We start from the raw sequence: 21,346 nt of genomic DNA, 5'->3' as shown, positions 1-21,346 counted from the left end.
CTCTGGCACTCCCCTGAGAGCACTGCCATAAGCTTGCCCTAGCAGAGGAGAAGGTCAGAGGGGAAGGACAGAGAGGCAGCCTGCCACAGGACACAGCACCCCCTTTCCAGCTCACCCAGAGGCCCCTGGCAGAGAAACCCAAGCTCTGGATCTGAGGACACTCAACCCTACCTGGTACTCTCTCAGGAACAGCAAACATAGGTTCTTCCACCAGGCTGCTTCTGGCAGAGAGATCTGGACCGGGGATCTGGGATTGAGAACACTCAACCTAACTCTTTCCCACGCTACCTTGGGACCAGTCAACATAACCCCTCCTGGCAGAGGAAAAGGAAAGAGAGGCAGCACACAGGAGAGGTGGACACCGAGTCCCGCGGCCACAGTGTCACAGAGCTGACTGTTAGCCTACTCGCGCATTTTCCTCAACAGGACCAAATCAGAGAGTAGAGAGCAAGGGGAACGACTGTGCATTCCAACTGGTCCTGCAAGAGGGTGAGTGAGCCTTCTAGGAAGAGTTTGCCCCAGACCCAGGACTTCTCCACAGGAGCAACCAGACCAGATCCCTGCCACCCACACCCCTAGTGTGGGCATCATGGGGATTCTTGCAATAGGGACCCCAATGTTGAAGCCTCTGCCTTGTGCGTCCAGCAGTGTAATCCAGGCAAACAATCCCTAGATCTCAGACAGAACCGCGTAATAGTGGCCTACAGGCCACTGCAATAGTTAAAGAATCCGCACATGCAAACTGCACCTGCTAAAAGCGTATGCGAATAGTGCCAGCATCACATTCCTTACTTAGGCAAAAACTGAAACCATAACACATATTCCCAAACCAGTGAACCTCTCTCATCTTCCTGAAAAAACAGTCCAGAAAACAGAAAGAGATGATCATAGCCGGAACTAAAAACAGTGAGGGTTATAAATAACCAGATGGCTAGAGGCAAACATAAGAACACTCCCAACAAAAATCAGGACATAATGACCTCACCAGCAACCCCACAAAGCAATGGACACTTCAATTCACTAGATGTACAGGAAAACTACTTCAAAATTATGTTTCTCCAGCTATTAGAGGCCCATAAAGATGAAATGAACAGAGCCCTCAGAGAAATAGCCAAAGAAATCGAGACAAACCAAGAGGAAATAATTCGAGCTCTCAGAGAAATGACCACAAAAATTGAGGCAAACAAAGAAAAAATGCACAAAGCTCTCAAAGAAATGTCCACACAAAGGAAGGCAAATAAAGAAGAAATAACAAAGCTCTCATACAAATACAGGCAATTATAGCCAAAGAAGTAGAAGCACAATTAGTGATACATAGAGAGGAAACGGACAAAAAAATAGAAGCTGTCATTGAAAAGCAGGACTCCACATTCAAAGAGATGAAGGAAATGGTGCAAGACATGAAAACAGAATTAGAATCAATAAAGAAAACACAAATAGAGAAAAACCTGGAGCTGGAGAACATAGAGAAAATATCAGGAACTACAAAGGTAAGCATCACCAACAGAAAAGAAGAGATGGAAGAAAGAATCTCTGGAGCCGAAGATATACTTGCAGAAATTGACACTTTTCTCAAAGAAAAAATAAAATCAGAAAAGTTCCAAACACAAAACATCCAAGAAATCAAGGACACCATGAAAAGACAAAATCTAAGAATAATAGGAGTAGGAGAAAAAGAAGACATCAGGATCAAAGGTCCGGAAAATATTTTCAAGAAAATTATAGAAGAAAACTTTCCTACCTTAAAGAAGGAGATAGCCATGAACATACAAGAGGCCTACAGAACACCAAGTAGACTAGACCAGAAAAGAAATTCTTCACGTCACATCATAGTCAAAACACTGAATCTACAGAACAAAGAAAAAATTCTAAAAGCAGCAAGGGAAAAAGGCCAAGTAACATATGAAGGTAGGCCTATCAGAATCACACCAGATTTCTCAACAGAAACTATGAAAGCCAGAAGGGCCTGGACAGAAATCATACAGTTCTTAAGGGACCACAGATTCCAACCCAGACTACTATACCCAGCAAAACTTTCAATCAATATAGACAGAGAATTCAAAATATTCCATGACAAAACCAAGTGTAAACAATACCTACATAGTAACCCAGCTCTACAGAAGTTACTAGAAGGGAAACTCCAAACCAAAGAAAACAACTACATCTAAGGAAACAGAGGAAATAGATAACTACACAACAAAAAAATAAAAAGAATACAAGCAATGAAATTCAGTGACACCATCAACCCCACATCAAAAGTAAGTAACAATTGTTGGTCACTTGTATCTATCAACATCAACAGACTCAACTCCCCAATAAAAAGACACAGACTAACAGAATCTTTGCAGAAACAGGATCCAACATTCTGTTGCATCCAAGAAACACACCTATGCAACAAAGATAAACACTACCTCAGAGTAAAGGGCTGGAAATGTTTTTCAAGCCAATGTTTCCAGAAACAAGCTGGAGTAGCCATCCTAATATCGAATAAAATAGACTTTCAACCCAAGTTAATTAAAAAAGAGGAGGGCCACTATATTTTCATCAAAGGAAAAATCCACCAAGAGGACATCACAATTTTGAATATCTATGCCCCAAATACGAGAGCACCTACATTCGTAAATGAAACAATATTAAAGCTTGAATCACACATTGATCCTAATACCTTAATAGTGGGAGACTTCAACACTCCACTCTCACCAAGGGACAGATCAACTAGCCAGAAAACAAATAGGGAAATAAAAACACTTACAGAGTCCCTAAATCAAAAGGACCTAATAGACGTCTACAGATCTTTTCATCCAAACTCAAAAGAGTATACCTTCTTTTCAGCACTGCATGGAACCTTCTCCAAAATAGACCATATAGTTGGTCCTAAAGCAAGCCTCAACAGATACAAAAAGAATGAAATAATTCCTTGTATTTTATCTGACAACCATGGACTAAAGCTGGACCTCAAAACAACAGAAATACCAAAAGACGACATGAACATGGAAACTGAACAACTTGTGACTCATTGACAGCTGGGTTAAGGAAGAAATAAAGAAAGAAATTAAAGACTTCCTAGAATTCAATGAAAATGAAAGCACAACATACCCAAATTTATGGGACACATTAAAAGCAGTGCTCAGAGGAAAATTTATCGCACTAAGTGCCTGCAAGAAGAAATTCGTAACATCACATACAAACAACTTAATGGCCCAAGTGAAGATCCTAGAAAAAAAAAGGAGCAGATACACCCAAGAGGAGCAGATGGCTTGGAAATAATCAAACTCGGGGCTGAAATCAATCAATTAGAAACAAAACTATCCAAAGAATCAATGAAACAAAAAGCTGGTTTTTTGAGAAAATCAACAAGATAGACAAACCCTTTGCCAAACTAACTAAAAAGCAGAAAGAAACTATCCAAATTAGTAAAATCAGAAATGAAAACAGTTACATAACTACAGACACTAAGGAAATTCAAACAATCATTAGGTCATACTACAAAAGCCTATATGCCACAAAATTTGAAAGCCTAAATGAAATGGACAATTTTTTGATAGATTCCGTCTGCCTAAATTAAGTCAAGATCAGCTAGAAAGACTGAATAGCCCTATATCCCCCAAGGAAATTGAAGCAGTCATTCACAGTCTCCCCTCCAAAAAAAGCCTTGGGACAGATGGTTACAGGGCAGAATTCTACCAGACCTTCAAAGAAGTGCTAACACCAATTCTCCTCAAACTATTCCACAAAATAGAAACAGAAGGAACATTACCAAACTCATTCTATGAAGCGACAGTCACCCTGATACCTAAACCACAAAAAGACCCAACAAAAAAGAAATCTTTAGAACTATCTCTCTTATGAACATTGACGCAAAAATACTCAAAAAATGCTTCAAACCGAATCCAAGAACACATCAAAGATATCATCCACCATGACCAAGTAGGCTTTATCCCAGGCATGCAATGATTCAACATACGGAAATCCATCAATGTAATCCACCACATAAATAAATTGAAGGGGAAAAACCACATGATCATCTCCTTAGATGCTGAAAAAGCATTTGCCAAAGGCCAACATCCATTCATGTTTAAAGTCTTGGAGAAATCAGGGATACAAGGCACATATCTAAACATAGTAACGGCAATATACAGCAAGCCTATAGCCAACATCAAACTCAATGGAGAGAAACTTAAATCAATCCCACTTAAATCAGGGACAAGACAAGGCTGCCCACTCTCTCCATACCTCTTCAAGATAGTACTTGAAGTCCTAGCCAGAGCAATAAGACAACTAAAGGAGATCGAGGGGATAGAAATCAGAAAAGAAGATGTCAAAGTGTCACTATTTGCAGAAGATATGATAGTATACATGAGCGACCCCAAAAATTCAACCAGAGAACTCCTGCAGCTGATAAACACCTTGAACAAAGTGGCAGGATACAAAATCAACTCAAAAATATCATAAGCCCTCTTGTATACCAAGACAAAAGGGCCAAGAGAGAAATTAGGGAAACAACACACAATAGCCAATAATAACATAAAGTACCTTGGGATGATACTAACCAAAGAAGTGAAAGACCTGTCTGAGAAAAACTTCAAGTCTCTGAAGAAAGAAATTGAAGAAGATATCAGAAGATGGAAAGATCTCCCATGCTCATAGATTGGTAGGATTAACATTGTGAAAATGGCCATACTGCCAAAAGCAATCTACAGATTCAATGCAATTCCCATCAAAATACCAACTCAATTCTTTTCAGACCTTGAAAAAAAGATTCTCAGCTTCATATGGAGAAACAAAAAACCCAGAATCTCCAAAACGATCCTGTACAACAACAGATCATCTGGAGATATCTCCATCCCTGATCTCAATCTGTACTACAGAGCAACAGTAATAAAAACTGCATGGTATTGGCATAGAAACAGAGAGGAGGATCAATGGAACCGCATAGAAGACCCAGAAATAAATCCACACACCTATGAATACTCGATATTCGACAAAGAAGCCAATTCCATTCAATGGAAAAAAGACAGCATCTTCAACAAATGGTGCTGGACCAACTGGATGTCTACATGCAGAAAAATGAAAATAGATCCATATTTATCACCCTGCACAAAATTAAAGTCAAAGTGGATCCAGGACCTCAACATAAAACCAGATACCCTAAATCAATTGGAAAAAAAAGTGGGGAACAGCCTAGAACTCATTGGCACAGGAGACAACTTCCTGAACAGAACACCAACAGCACAGGCTCTAAGAGCAACAATCAATAAATGGGACCTCAAGAAACTGAAAAGTTTCTGTAAAGCAAAGGATACCGTCATCAAAACAAAACGACTGCCTACAGATTGGGAAAGAATCTTCACTAACCCTTTATCTGACAGAGGACTAATATCCAGTATATACAAAGAACTAAAGAAGCTGAAAAGCATCAAACCAAGTAATCCAATTAAAAAATGGAGAACAGAGCTAAACAGAGAATTCTCGATGGAGGAATATCGATTGGCAGAGAAACACTTAAAGAAATGCTCATCCTCATTAGCCATCAGGGAAATGCAAATCAAAACGACCCTGAGATATCACCTTACACCCATCAGAATGGCCAAGATGAAAAACTCAAGCGACAACACATGCTGGAGAGGTTGTGGAGAAAGGGGAACCCTCCTCCACTGCTGGTGGGAATGTAAACTGGTACAACCACTCTGGAAAGCTATCTGACGCTTTCTAAGACAATTAGGAATTGTCTTAGACCCAGCTATACCACTCAAGACCCAGCTATACCACTGCTAGGTATATACCCAAAGTTCGTTCAAGTACACAAAAGGGATACTTGCTCAACCATGTTTATAGCAGCTTTATTTGTAATAGCCAGAACCTGGAAACAACCCAGATGTCCATCAACGGAGGAATGGGTACAGAAATTGTGGTATTTTTACACAATGGAATACTACTCAGCAATCAAAAAGGAGGAAATCATGAAATTTGCAGGCAAATGGTGGGATCTAGAAAAGATCATTCTGAGTGAAATATCCCAGAAGGAGAAAGATAAACACGGGATATACTCACTTATATAGACCTATAAGATATATAAACATAATGAAATCTATACACCTAAAAAAGATAATCAATTGAGTGGACATGGGGTAAGATGATCAATCCTCGTTTAGAAAGATAGATGGGAAGTGCATGACAGGAGTCTACTGAGCGCATCTGAAAGACTCTAACTAGCAGTTTTGTCAAAGCAAAGACTCATGACCAAACGATTGGCAGAGTACAGGGAATCATAAGAAAGAAGGGGAGTTAGTCTGTTGGGGAAAGGATAGGAGCTCCACAAGGATCAATATATCTGGGCACAGCGTCTTTTCTGAGACTGACATTCAACCAAGGACCATGTATGGATATAACCTAGAACCTCCACTCAGATGTAGCCTGTGGTAGCTCAGTAACCAATTGGTTTCCCAAAGTGAGGGGAACAAGGACTAGTTCTAACAGGAACTCAATGACTGGCTCTTTGGTCTCCCCACCCCCGAATAGAGGAGCAGTCCTGTTAGGCCACAGAGGAGGGCTTTGCAGCCAGTCCTGAAGATACCTGATAAAACAGGATCAGATGAATGGGGAGGAGGTCCCCCCTATCAGTGGACTTGGAAAGGGGCACGATGGAGATGAGGGAGGGAGGGAGGGACTGGGAGGGAATGAGGGATCGGGACACGGCTGGGATACAGAGTTAATAAAATGTAACTGATAAAAAAATAAAAAATAAATAAAAAAATTATCCGGGTTAAGCAAAAATTTATAAATAAATTTATTTTTCCCCTTTTCCCAATATCTGCTATCTGCTCCTTAATTTCATGGTCTGCTCCTCTTTTTTTTTTTTAACTTTTATTAATTACACTTTATCAGCTTTGTATCCCCCCATAAACCCCTCCCTCCTCCCTCCCAATCCCACCTTCCCTTCTGCTTCTTCATGCCTGCCCTTCCCCAACTCCACTAATAGAGTAGATCCCCTCTCCTTCCTTCTGATCCTAGTCTATCAGATCTCATCAGGAGTGGCTGCATTGTCATCCTCTGTAGCCTGGTAAGGCTGCTCCCCCCTCAGGGGGAGATGATCAAAGATCAGACCAATCAATTCATGTCAGAGGCAGTCCCTCAGTAAATTTATTTTTAATGCTAAAAAATTTTCTAACTCTGTAGAGAAACTGTTACTCCCCTATCTAAAATAATTTCTCAATATGAAACTAAGTCTAATACCCAAAATAATAGGATTGATAATAAGCAAAGGAGAACATAGAAACCATAGATTTATATTGGAAGCTTTCCATCTCATTTACATAAGTAGTAACTGAGGTACAAAGAAATTGCATTGACTTAGAAAGGAAAATACAAGCTTAAGGAACTGAAATCTCACAACTGTTATTCCTGCATACCTCAACCATACAAAAATCAAGCTCTCAAAATTTATAATTACAAAGTTTTTAGTAAAAAGAACAAATCCAGCAAAATGCATTTCAACTAAGGAAGCTAAAGCAACACAATTTTATATTTTCCAGTTTTTCTGAACTAAATGTTGCCATTTCCTGGGAATACCTGAGCTTTCACTTTGGTGTTTCAATAGATTTAAGGCCAAAGTCCCTTTTCATAAGAATGGTAGATCGAACATTATCCACTCAGAACCTCAGAATATGACTTTATAGTTTTTAGTTATAAAATAAAGATCACAGTAACATTTCTACTAGATCAGTATGGATCCTAACTCCACTTAAGATGACCTCATAAAAGCAGACAAGTGGTTAAAGGATAAAGAAACCATGTGAGAATAGAAGCAAAGGCTAGACTCAGTGTACCACAAGACAAAAAGAAAAAAATCTAGGAGCTGAAAGAGAGAAGTAAGAGCTTCCTCTAGGGTCCTAGTAGAAGCTCTGAGAAACCTCTTTCTACTTTAACTGTAAAAGACTAAATTTTTACTGTTTTAACAGCTCAGTTTGTGGCAATTGTTACAAAAACTAAAGTAGATTAAAAGGATGACACTCAGTGATCCTAATTTCAGGGAATACTTAACTGTTAAAATAGACTGTACTCAGAGTGACTTATCTTTGAATGTACTGTTTATTCTATCTGTATAACTTAATTCATATACTAATGATTCTTAGTTTATTCTTACACTGATTTCCTTTTTGTTGTTGCTTCCTTGATTTTATTTACATATTTGTTTCTATCCATTAGGAAGATGAATCTGCTGTTTGCTTTGTTGGTTTATGGGATTATTTGTTTGATCCTGAGAGGCTAAGTAGAAAGTAGAAAGTAAAAAACTAGAGAGCAAAGTTTATGATTTAAGGTGGGTTTATCCTAACGGAAATAGGAAGTATACTCTATGGTATACTATTGAGAGGGTACTGACACTTCAAAGGAATAAAATTAGTCTTCTTTAATGTAGAAACTGTTAGTATCATAAAATAACTATTTCATACAGCACTTCTACACACTTTTCTTAAAAATTAATATCAATCTTTACTGTGAGTTCTTAATGCGGAAAGACATTACCCTGTATTTTCAGAACTTAGTCATGTGATACAAACACATAGCATACCACCAACATAACAGTGTACTCATGTACGGTTCTAATGGATAAGGTTGTATGTAATTAGCCACCTCCATATAGCCAATTATTTCCACTCAGTCTATGATTATAGACTCCCTTTTCTCAGTGTGGTTTTAAAAGTCTCCTCTCATCTGGGAGACCCCCAGGTCTTGTAACAAGCACAACAGAGCTATCAAGGAAGATTACAGGCCAGACCCTTCCTTGATAAGGAAACTACTCTAGCAAGCATTTAGGTATTCCTAGAACCTACCCACCCTGATAAGGATCTTAGTCCAACAGTGAGCTTCAGTTGTACTTGGAGATCCCACCCCAACCCAACCTATAGGATAATTAAATACTGTATTTTCCTTCTTGTGATAGGACGATTAAGTATCCTTGACTCTCTGACCCCAGCCAATCAGTGCATTTGTTTTCATTCTTTAAATCCTTCCCTCTACCCAGGGTTTATATTGTCCTTGATATCACACAAATAAAAGTAAGCACCTTCTCATTTCAAGACCATCTTAGATTTGTCATTTATCCTTTCTACAGTAGCATCTCATCTGGACGGCCCTCTGACACACTTCGCTGGGCTTCGCTGGGCCTGGGCCTCCCGGGCCAGGGCATCACTGAGTCTGTGTCTTGGTTGCAAGCCAACCAGGCATGAGCTTTGGCCCACACCTCTGCTGTGCTCAGCACAGCAGCTTGACCAAGATCTGTAACACTTTCATATCACTATAGGCCTTGGAATGCCCAAGCTTCCATTGCTACCAAGCAATCTTATGCTAAAAGAGCTAAACTGTAATACTCTCTGGAAAAACTTTTCCACACCCCAGCTTAGAGCACTGGGGCCTCACCCTAAAGTGCTCTAGCTGCCCCTGAGAGAAACAGAACTCCCATTCTCCATCTTGAAGCCAAACACCAGGAACGGAGCCGAGATCCAGGACCCCATGAAAGGAAAATAACATAGGTAGAAACCATATTTAGACTGCAAATATAAAACAGAAAAAAATATAAAACAACAAATTAGGAAGAAAAATTGAGATATGTGGTGATAGTTAGGAAATTTTTATTCCTACTTCCCTTCCAGTCTTTGCCATAGAGTAGTATTTACTTTATCTGGACATCCTTTCTTTAATTTTTTAATTAATTTCTCCATCTCATCTGGCATAGCCTGTAAAGTATCATCTATTCTTTCATTTTTTTCATGTGAACTGGTTTACTTAAGAGAAAATGTACGTGATTCCTTAGGATGTCAGATGTGGATGTGATCAAGATTAAGAAAGGGACATGTTGTCTGAGGACAAAAGACTCTGCCAAGCTTTGTACATGCCAACTACAACCCATGATGGCCACAAAAAAATTTTATACTGTCTCAGTTCTCTAAGCTGGAAGAGTAAAACTAGAGAGGTTCATCTACATTTTCTCAGGCTTCTCCTGAAATGTAATTGTTTCCCTCTACTACCTCTGTATCAGATTTCCCTAGGATCAGAAAATTATATGAACCTCAGATAAAAGTAACAATACCTGGCATTTATTTTGGTTGTGGATACTATGGTTATTGTGTTTTTATTCACTGTTTCTGTTTTCTTTGGAAAATTATACTTAGAGAATTTCCTTAACAAAAATTTTTTTTTCTTTATTTTTGTTTTGTATGAATGCGTTTTTATACTGCATGTATGTTTGTGTGACACATGCATTGTTATCAGAGGAAGGCAGAAGAGGGCACTTGATTTCCTGGAATCAAAGACGGAGTTAAAGATGGTTGTGAGTGGTCAGGACACGATGGCAGCACCAGGAGAACACTGTGTCTGAAGAGTAGGACAACATTTATTATGTATACAATGTTTTGCCTGCAGGCCAAAAGAGGGCACCAGATCTCATTATAAATGGTTGTGAGCCACCATGTGGATGACTGGGAGTTGAACTCAGGACCTTTGGAAGAGCAATAAGTATTCTTAATCTCTGAGCCATCTCTCCAGCCCCATGGAAGGCTCATCTCAACACTGTCTTTATTATGAAATTATATGTTCAATATTTCAAAATATGGTATGAATATAAATAAACAATATATTGGAATTTATACTTAATACCATTTAAATGACTAATATATGAATTATTTTCAGAGCATTATGAACTGGACCTGAGCATAAATATAGAGGAAATGAATAAAATTACAAAGCTTTTTTTATGTAATTATTTAGTAAATTTTGAACTCAAGACAGTATGTAGATCCAAGAATATTATAATATTACAATGAAACCTATTTTTCTTCATAAAATATTATTTAGGGTGTTACTAATTTTAAGGCTCATTACTGTCAATAAAGAAAGGATTATTATTCAATCCATTGATACCAAGGAACTGCCTAATAGTGTATAAAACATAAGGAGTTTATTATTTATTTATTATTTATTTATTTATTTATTTATATACTTGTTTGTTTGTGGGTTTTGTTTTGTTTTGTTTGAGACAGGGTTTCTCTGTGTAGCCTTGGCTGTCCTGGACTCGCTTTGTAGACCAGGAGAACTCATAATGATAAGTCTGCCTCTGTCTCACTGAGTGCTGAAATTAAAGGGCATGTGCCACTATGCACAACTGATAAGGAGTTTATTAATAGTCTCTATTTCATTTCTTTATTGGTAAAATATTTTGGGCTATCTCAAAGTTAAAAAATGTGTGAGTAGTCTATATAAAACTTTAATATGAACTTATATACATCTGTATATATACATATATATGTATATATATGTATATATAGTCACAAATATAAAAGAAATTAAAATTTTGGCTCATAGAATTAACATGTTTTGCAGATTTACCTTCTGGACTTACAGTATATAATCAAAAAGGAAATAAATATTTAAAATTTATATTCCTGGATCACACAGTATTAAATTTCAGATTAGCTAACCATATATTTTCAAACACTTAGAACCTGAAAATCAGATGTTGCTCTTATATTGAGGATATATACTCCTGGAAAGAAATATATTGAGGTTAAAGTAACATATGTAATTATACTTTCACATATCTATATACAATGCAAAATGTATGAATTCTATCAAAATGTTAGGAACAGCCTACCTGACAGGATTGCTAGTTAAGGAAACCCTCAGAGATTCCAGGCAGTTGAGAAGTTTCTCATCTGAGATCCCAGATCGCAATTCATGAACATATTCTTGTGAAGACAGAGTGCATTCGTGCTTGCTGTTTTTCAGGCCACCCTATAAAACAAACAGAAGATATCACTTTAGCCAGACAATATTTTTTATATATCTTGAAATTAAAATAAAACACAGACTATATAAGTAACATTATGGCATATTCAAATAAAGCTAATACTAGGTTATCCTTACCTAAGCAATACTGAGATCTAATAGTTTGCATACCAAATTTAAAAATAAACATAATTTTAATTACAGAAAAAGTATATCAATATTTTACTTTATGCAGCTGCTATGCACACAGACTCTTAAAAAAACTGCAGATGAGACTATGTGCCTTAAACATCATAAGGAAATATTATATTATATTATATTATATTATATTATATCATATCATATTATATCATATTATATTATATCATATCATATTATATCCAAACCCAACAATTCTTCAAAGAAATAAATGTCAAGATTGTACTGTGTATGGTACAATAGTCTCCTCAGCAGCTATAGAAAAAAACTATACTGGCTAGGGTGCACAGCCTGAAAAGAACACTAACATGAATAGTAAAAATGGTTTTTGACAGGCCACTTAATACAAGTATTAGGATTACTATTAGCTAGTCCTCCTTAGCTCACAACATAAATATAATTAAATCATCTTATTAATTTTATGGTTGACCGTTCACATATTTATATTCAGTTTTATGAACTATAGAAAGGAAAATTTATTATGAAATATTATACATATCCTAAACCTGTTGAAAGATACCAGAGTATTACTATATTGCAAAACAAGTCACTAAAATATATAACAATATAGTCTCCAATTAGGATGATATTTAATTGAAGCAATCTAAAGTATTTAATTCCCAACTAGTCACTTCTTACTACCATGTTGTACATTAGTCTTTAAAAGCCATTAAATACACTTATAACATAGCAACCAGTTTTTAGTTTAATTTTGAGTGTATGTGAGATCATTTGTAAAAGTCCATCTTATCACAGCTCCTTAGCTTCATCACCTTGCTGCAACCATACAAGTAGTTCAGGGAAAGGCTTAAATCAAAAGATCAACACATTCACCATATTAGTAACTCACATTTTCATGTTCCAGATAGTTTTTTTTTTGTTTGTTTGTTTTTTTACCCCCAGGGGTAGAATGGGCACAGGGTTTTTCTCAGTAGCCCTGGCTGTCCTGGAACTAATTCTTTAGACCAGGCTGGCTTCAAACTTAGAGATCCACTTACCTCAACCTCCTGAGTGTTGGGATTAAAGGTATGTATCACCACTACCCAGCAATTTAATTACTCTTAATTATACCATTCCTACAATATGATAAAATCCGTTTGAAATAAAACTCTAGCTCTCTAGCTTTACTCTCATTTTCTAACTTCATATAAATTATACTGATTGCCTGCTAAGAATCCAAGTGAGTGCTCCCATATTGTGTGAAACTGCTATAATTTGAGGATAGGGAAGTTTATTCAATGTTTTCATAATGAGAAATGGACCCCATATAATTTCATAGAATTTGACTTTTCATTGGGAATGCCTCCTTATTGTAAAATTTTAGCAATAATTCTGAACTTGAAATACCATTAATAATTGTTAAAGGCCTAAAAACATCATCTAACATGTAAGAAATAATATTTCCTAACAATGTTATAGCAATATTATCAGTATTGGTGCACTTAAAATACTGTGATAAAACTCATTACTTGTTTCTTTATTTTTTTTCTTTTTTTTTTGAATAAAATGATAAGAGCATGTTTATCTTTACAATACACTTGAAGGCTAACTTTCTCCTCTGCGTAATGTTTTTTTTTTCCTTCCAATTCTTTTATTCTTTTTTTTTAAAATTATACTTTATTTACTTTGTATCCCCCCTCTAGTTCCCTCCCTCCTCTCCTCCCAATCCCTCCCCTCCTCTCCCTTCTCCACACACTCCCCTCCCCAAGTCCACTGGTAGGGGAGGGTTTCTTTTTCTTCCTTCTGATCCTAGTCTGTTAGGTCTCATCAGGAGTGACTGCATTGTCTTCCTCTGTGGCCTGGTAAGGCTGCTCCCCCCTCAGGGGGAGGTGATCAAAGAGCAGGCCAATCAGTTTTTGGGAACACCATACTAATGGTTTAGCCTGACTTATTTACCTAAAAATAATTTGAGAATTGCATCTGGGAAACTTTTATGTAAAGTAACATTTTATTCTATCATATTCTTTGTCTGAAATATTCAGTTCAACTCCTTATTCCTTATACATTCTAGTTATCTTCACAATATGTAAATTATTTGCTTTACATAAGTAGATAATAATTAACTGTCTCTCCCACTGTAACAAAGGCTATACCAGTTAAGAATATCACTTGGCCTACTCACCACTGTATCCCCCAGGTAACTCAAGCACGTAGTAAGCCATGCTTGAGTGACTCTAGAAGGATAGATTGGTAAAAGGAAGACCAGTTAATACTCATTGTGACACAAAGTGACACATAAGAGAATAGCAAGGCACACCCTTAGGTATGTTTCTTATGGCCTTTCCAGTGACCACTCCAGTCATGAAGGATCTGACCTAATCAATGATATAATCTATTAATACATTCAAATTTTAACTAAACTATTATGAAAGGCCTAATTTGATGAATTGGTCATTGGAGATGTAGACTTTGAAAGGTATCACTTTTCGTTGTTTCCTATTGCCCACAAAGGAAGACTCATATTCTGACATGTGCTCCTAGACATAATGATTGTTCCTTTCCTCAGGCTCAAGTATCTTTCAAAGTCATACCTCCAGGGAAGACTTCCTGAATCTCTGAGACTTTGAGCCACTATAATACTTACTTCTTTTACCTTTTGTCTCTTATTGTAAATTTGTTATAGAGAACAAAACTCTAACACAGATTTGTCTGAGAATGTAATAGCTTATGATGGTAGGTGAAACTGAGTTCAGAGCAGGTAAATTTAAGACATTACATGGCATTCCAAGAAAACTCAGAATTCACTACCTAGTTTGAACCATGTCTTGATTTATCTTGTAGCATCTATTAGGTAGAAATATTTACTAGTCTTTACAAGGCATTTTGCTCATGCATGGCATAGGGGTAATAAATATCTCCAATTAAGACAGTGCATATAAAGATGTCCACAAGACGAGTTTATATGTATCCTACCATAGACACAGAATATGGTCTCTCCATTTGATAACTGAACTTTAATAGAATTATTTTAATTAAAACATGTGGTTATGGTAAGATACTGATTATAGGTACTTAGACCAGTACATCATGGTGGATATCACCCTTCTGCATATCCTCTATTTCTCTATTGAGAATTCTCTGTTTAGATCTGTTCCCCATTTTATAATTGAATTACTTGATTTGCTGGTGTTTAATTTCTTGAGTTCTTTATATATACTGGATATTAGCCCTCTGTCAGATATAGGGTTGGTGAAGATCCTTTCCCATTCTGTAGGCAGTTGTTTTGTTTTGATGACAGTGTCCTTTGCTTTACAGAAGCTTTTCAGTTTCATGAGGTCTCATTTATTGATTGTTGCTCTTAGAGCATGTGCTGTTGGTGTTCTGTTCAGGAAGTTGTCTCCTGTGCCAATTAGTTCAGGGCTCTTCTCCACTTTTAGTTTCTAACCAATTTAATGTGTCTGGTTTTATGTTGAGGTCTTTGATTCACTTGGACTTTAGTTTTGTGCACGGTGATAAGTATGGATCTATTTGCATTTTTCTACAAGTAGACATCCAGTTAGACCAGCACCATTTGTTGAAGATGCTATCTTTTTTCCATTGAATGGTTTTGGCATCTTTGTCAAAAATCATGTTTGCAACACCTTTATTTGTAATAGCCAGAAGTTGGAAACAGCCCAGATGCCCCTCAGTTGAGGAATGGATACAGAAATTGTGACACATCTATACAATGGAATATTACTCAGCAATAAAAATCAAGGGAATCATGAAATTTTCAGGTAAATGGTGGGAACTGGAAAAGATCATTCTGAGTGAGGTATCCCAGAAGCAGAGACACACAGAGTTTATACTCACTCATAAGTGGATACTAGACATATAATATATGATAAACATACTAAAAATTGAACACCTAAGGAAGCTAATCAGGAAGAAGGATTCTGGCTAAGATGCTAAGATGCTCAATCCCCATTCAGAAAGGCAAAGAGGATGGACATCGGAGGAGGGAGAAAAGAGGGAATAGGACAGGAGCCTACCACAGAAGGCCTCTGAAAGGCTCTACCCTCCAGGGTATCAAGGAAGATGCTGAGACTCATAGACAAACTTTGGGCAGATTACAGGGAATTTTATGAAAGAAGTGGGAGACAGTAAGACCTGGAGAGCACAGGAGCTCCACAAGGACAGCAACAGATCCTAAAAGTCTGGGCACAGGGGTCTTTTATGAAACTGATACTCCAGCCAAGGACCACTCATGGAGATGGCCTGGAACCCCTGCACGGAGGTAGCCTATGGCAGTTTAGTATCCAACTGCCCTCCATAGTAACAGGGACAGGGACTGTTTCTGACATGAACTGATTGGCCTGCTTTTTGGTCATCTACCCCTGAAGGAGGAGCAGCCTTTCCAGGCCACAGAGGAAGACAATGAAGCCACTCCTGATGAGACCTGATAGACTAGGGTCAGAGGGAAGGGGAGGAGGACCGCCCTTTTCAGTGGACTGGGAGAGGGACACAGGTGGGGAAGACAGAGGGTGGGATTGGGAGGAGAGGAGGAAAGGAGGTACAGTGGGGATACAACATGAATAAACTGTAATTAATAAAAATAATTATAAAAATGTTTTCATTTTTTGTTGTTGTCTTCTCCCTTATGATTTTGAAATCAGGGCCCTCTCTGTAGCATATGCTTCCTTTGAACTCATGATGTAGTCCTGGCTGGCCTTGAATTTCTGCCAAACCTTCTGTGCAAGGCCACAAGGGATTAAAACTGTAGGCCTAAAGCCACCATGATCAACTTTAGAAAGAAGTTTAAGTTGCATCATCTGAATACCCAGTTGCGAAAAGGAATGGAAACAAGCTAGTATATAAGATAGAACACGTAAAAGTTAAAGAATAACATTTTTCACATTTTCTGGAGTTTAAACATGAATTCATGTTTGAACATAACAAAAACATGATAGCATGTTAAGGTTAAGATATTTTATTATAGAAATAATGAAGCCAGCAAAGCATTGTAGTGCATGGCTCATCACAGCCCTTGGGAAGCAGAGGCAGTTGGATTTTTGAGTACAAGGCCAGGCTGGTTTATGTAGTGAGTTCTAAAACTACAAATTAGAGAGAGAAAGAGAGACAGAGACAGAGACACGGAGACAAACAGAGAAATTGAGACTGAGACACAAAGAGAGAGAAGATCCAGGGAATGGCTAACTGAGCATAATTAGTGAGAGTTCAGGACTATAGTATGAATATTCTTAAGCTCAGATAATTCATTTATCCTTCCCAAGCTACTTTCCTTAATATTGAATACAGAACTGAACAACAGGTATTTAAGCCTGAAATCTCTAATTTAAAAATGTCAAAGTATGTGAGTATCTTCATCATATTCAATATGGGACAACATAATATTAAAGAAATAACCCTGAAACAAAACAATTAAAGATTAAACTAAATCTCACTGTACTTAATAAGGCTATAATACAAGAATGGTTTATTAACATCCCATTCTGATACTGAACAAAGGCAACAACTATATAATGGATGGATAATAATTGAAATTTTAATTAGCTGCTCTGTATGAGATTAATGAAAATTACCATTGTGCCCATTTGAACTTTAAAAAATAATGCAGCCGAAGTTAGCAATTATAAAGTACAGCATGCTACTCCAAAGCTAGCTGAATAAAAAGCCTTCCTAATTTGAAGTCATCCCTTAATTTGAAATTTATTAGAATGTAAAAAATGTCCTGTCCATATGACCATGCTTGTATTAGTCTAAGAGAATACAAAGAAAAATAAAAGGTATTTTGAGTATCAGAACTAGACTAGCAATGTTCTAAGAGGAACATTCTAAGTACGCAGTAGACATAAAACAAATTGACTTTTAATTTGAGGAAAGGCTTCAGAGTTGTTAGTTGTAAACATACCATGCTCTAGATACTGGATTGTACGTAGGTCTTTCAGCTATGTACACAGCAATTATTGTCAAAAGAATCACCTTGTAAGCACTGGTTAGATTTTTGTCAACCTGACAAACTGGAGTCACCAGAGATGAGAGCTGCAGGATGTCATTTGAATCAACACTATTTCCAATTAACGTATTTTAGAGTATGAAATGTGAAAAGTAAGAAACTATATACCAAATTCTAAGGCAAGAAAGAATCACAACTTTCCTATAGCAGTGTGTAAATACAACACTTCATCAGATTCTCAGATATCTTTTTGCCAAAATATCTAACTAATTTTATTAAAATAGGATCAACTTAAATGCTTCTAGAAAGAAAAAATGTTTCCTCTGAAATTACTTAATCATTGAAGCTTTATATGTATGAAATATGTAAAGCCTAGGGGTATCAGAAAAGAAATATAATAAATCATTCTTTGAGCCCATGTACTATGAGAAATAATACATAAGCCAAGAAACTGTAAACATATATTCAAGCCATAACATGTGTGTGTCTACATGTATATATCTAGTTAACAGAATATAAAATAAAAATAGTTTGTAATAACAAAAACTTAGTTAAAACATAATAGTTTAACATTACCTGAAATAAAAAATGATATTTTAAAACACAATCATCTCAAAACATTGAAGTAATTTCATAAAATATATCATATTTAATATAGAAACTACAACTTCATTTATCAATGGAGAAATAATTATTATTTTCTAGTAAAAGCAAATTAAAACACAATAATATTCTGTAGTGGTCACTACTGGTAATAACCAATGAATTGGATTTTTATTCCTTTTATATCTAACAATAAATGGGAGGATTATTCTACACTTAAAACTTAGCCTTCATTGCGTTATGAAACTACTTTCAATAAATTATTGTGAAAATTGTGTATATGTGTGAATGACATCAAGTCAATCTTTCAAAATATAAGGAACTATACAAAGTGAACAAACTGTAATAATTAAAAAATAAAAGTCATTTGAGAATGGCAATGAATTTCAGATTTAAATTTGAGCAGAAAGGGCAGGGAATTTTCTGTTTCATTTTATGTAAATATGGAAAGGAACATGCCAGACTGAAAAAATACATAAGGAAATAACTTGAAAGGATCAAATATTAAACCTTGCTCATCAGGTTTACATGAGAAAGTAGTGGGTGATGCATTTATATCTCTTAAGGAATATCCTTTCATCCAAGAAGAAGCAAAAACTTCCATGATTTAGTCCAGTTCTAAACAGTCTGTGTCAGCTGAGACTGTGTGGTTTTGATCACCTCTGGCCTTGAAGTGGTACTGCTCTGATACTGTCAACATGCCAGGTAAACAGTTACTGCTTATCTCATCCCCAGCCTAAAAAATGGTCTGTACGTTGGATGATAGATAACTAAGATGAACTTATCAGATAATAAAAGTTCTCTTAATTTCAGTCACACTGGTAACTGCATGTTAATTTGTAGGATATATCCTGAAGCTAACTGTCACCTAACAGTTTCCTCCATCTGATGTTAGATTGTATAAGTATAAAACCCACATTCTAATAAAGACGTCCTTTTAATTTAAAAACAATTTAAAAGCAAAAGAAAGAACAACAAAAAGACAGGAACATGTATGAAAGCTTTATCAATAGGCAAAACTTTACAGAAATATAAGTTTAATGTTTTCACTGTGTGCCTTATCATTTTACTTATCCAATTTCAAAACAAACTTTAGGCAATGTAATAAAGCCACTTTAATAATGTTATTTTTGTTTATATTTACTGCAGCCTAAATATAACCTACATGTTAAGTAGGTAATGAAGCTATAAATAGGAAAGAAAATAAAGAAGAATGTCTTCCATGAAATAAAAAGAGATCCCATTATTTCCAACTTCTAATTTTCCAAGCATTTCAGTAAGTGCTATCTGCCAAAATGATTGCACTCAGTATTACTCAGTTCCTTATGCAACTGCTGACAGGAAGTAAAGCATCAACAAAGCATAGAAAAGACTAATACAAAGAGAAGTGAACTAACTGAATGAATGATGTGAAAATAAGCATATGTATGTCTTTGGCACTAATTGAGATTGAAAAACTTAGTCATCATCTTACCCTGCTTATAGCACAAAGAGCACTCACCATATCTCACAAATAATAATAAGTGCTAAAAACTGCTTATGATACAAGCTTCCAGGGGCCCCGTGTTATTCACAATGAAGTATTAAAAGAAAAAAGAAAGGGAGAAAAAGTCTCCTCCTCATCCTTTACCCTATTATCTATGTGAAACTGGTTAGTTTGTCACTTGAATCCTGGGCCTCAGGTTTCTGTTCTATGAAATGAAAATAATATGCTGTCTACCCTTAGGCTTAATGTAAGATTAAAATAATAATCTTGGTAAAGCAGAATGTCTGGTTGTACCAGTTTGCTTTTCTGTTGCTGTGATAAATCACCCTGAGTAAAAGCAACTTGGGAGGGAAAGGGTTTGTTTTCATCTGACAACATTCAGGTTACACTCCATCATAAAGGGAAGTAGTGACAGGAAATCAAGGCAGTATCTTGATGCAAAAAAAAAACACACAAGAACACTGTTTACTGGCTTCTCCAGTTATGCTCAGCTGGATTTCCTATATAGCGCAGACCCACCTACCTATGGATTGTGCTACCCACAGTGGGATGGTCCTCCCAACGTCAATCATCAATCAATCAAGACATCTCTCACAGGTATGGCCAAAAATCAATCTGTTCCAGGAAAATCTTCAACCGAGTTTGTCTCTCCCCAAGAGACTCTGAGTTGTTTCGGTGACAATAAAAATTAACCAGGACACTTAGCATTTAGTGTGGTCTCAGGTTTGCCAGAACAGTGAGAAGCTGAGACCCAATGTTCTTATCACAGCGCTCACATTCAGTAATGAGCAGAAAAAAAGGTTATCATGATAGGTGGTAGAATATGAGACCTTGATGAATAGATGGCTGTATTTGAGGGAAGAAGTTCAAGGACTAACAAATGCTAACCACATAAGGCAGACGAGGCTATGGTGGTCAAAAGTTAAACACTGAGATATAAAAAATTCAAACAAAGCATGTTTGGAGCTTTGCTAGTACATCAATGAAACTTGAACTCAGGGTTAATAACTCTCAAACTAGAATTATTGGTCATTGTCCAATGGTTTCTGAGGTACGTACAGTAATATTCCAATGGCTTCTGTGGTGGGTACAATAATATTTAAACTCTACAGTTTCATTTTTAAAGATGACAACACTAAGCATAAACAGAATTACTTGGGTAACTACCTTCTAACCAAGCCCTGCTACCTAATCACTGCCTTTATATTTGTATCTAAGATCATATTTTTGCTGGGATGTGAAACATTCATTACTAAATCCTGATGAAATAACCTTAGTATGAAAATAGAAAAACACCAAATGACATCACCACATGTTGCCTGTACTCATTAAAATTTAAGCACAGATCAGACAGGAAACACAGGTGACACTGCTGGGTCATC

General features: G+C 36.6%; 1 protein-coding gene across 9 annotated transcripts in view; it reads right to left on the bottom strand.

The window, feature by feature from the left end:
- Nucleotides 1-21,346, bottom strand: part of Diaph2 (diaphanous related formin 2) — a 980,694-nt gene that overhangs the window by 767,137 nt on the left and 192,211 nt on the right. For all 9 annotated transcript variants that reach the window (XM_060375359.1, XM_060375356.1, XM_060375358.1 and 6 more), the window contains one exon: nucleotides 11,648-11,787. In XM_060375359.1, the coding sequence (XP_060231342.1) occupies nucleotides 11,648-11,787 (140 nt within the window). The remainder of the gene's footprint in view (nucleotides 1-11,647; nucleotides 11,788-21,346) is intronic.

Source organism: Meriones unguiculatus, chromosome X (assembly GCF_030254825.1).
Source record: "Meriones unguiculatus strain TT.TT164.6M chromosome X, Bangor_MerUng_6.1, whole genome shotgun sequence".
Lineage (NCBI taxonomy): Eukaryota > Metazoa > Chordata > Mammalia > Rodentia > Muridae > Meriones > Meriones unguiculatus.
The sequence above is the reverse complement of the archived record's forward strand: the minus strand, read 5'-3'. Positions and strand labels throughout refer to the sequence as shown.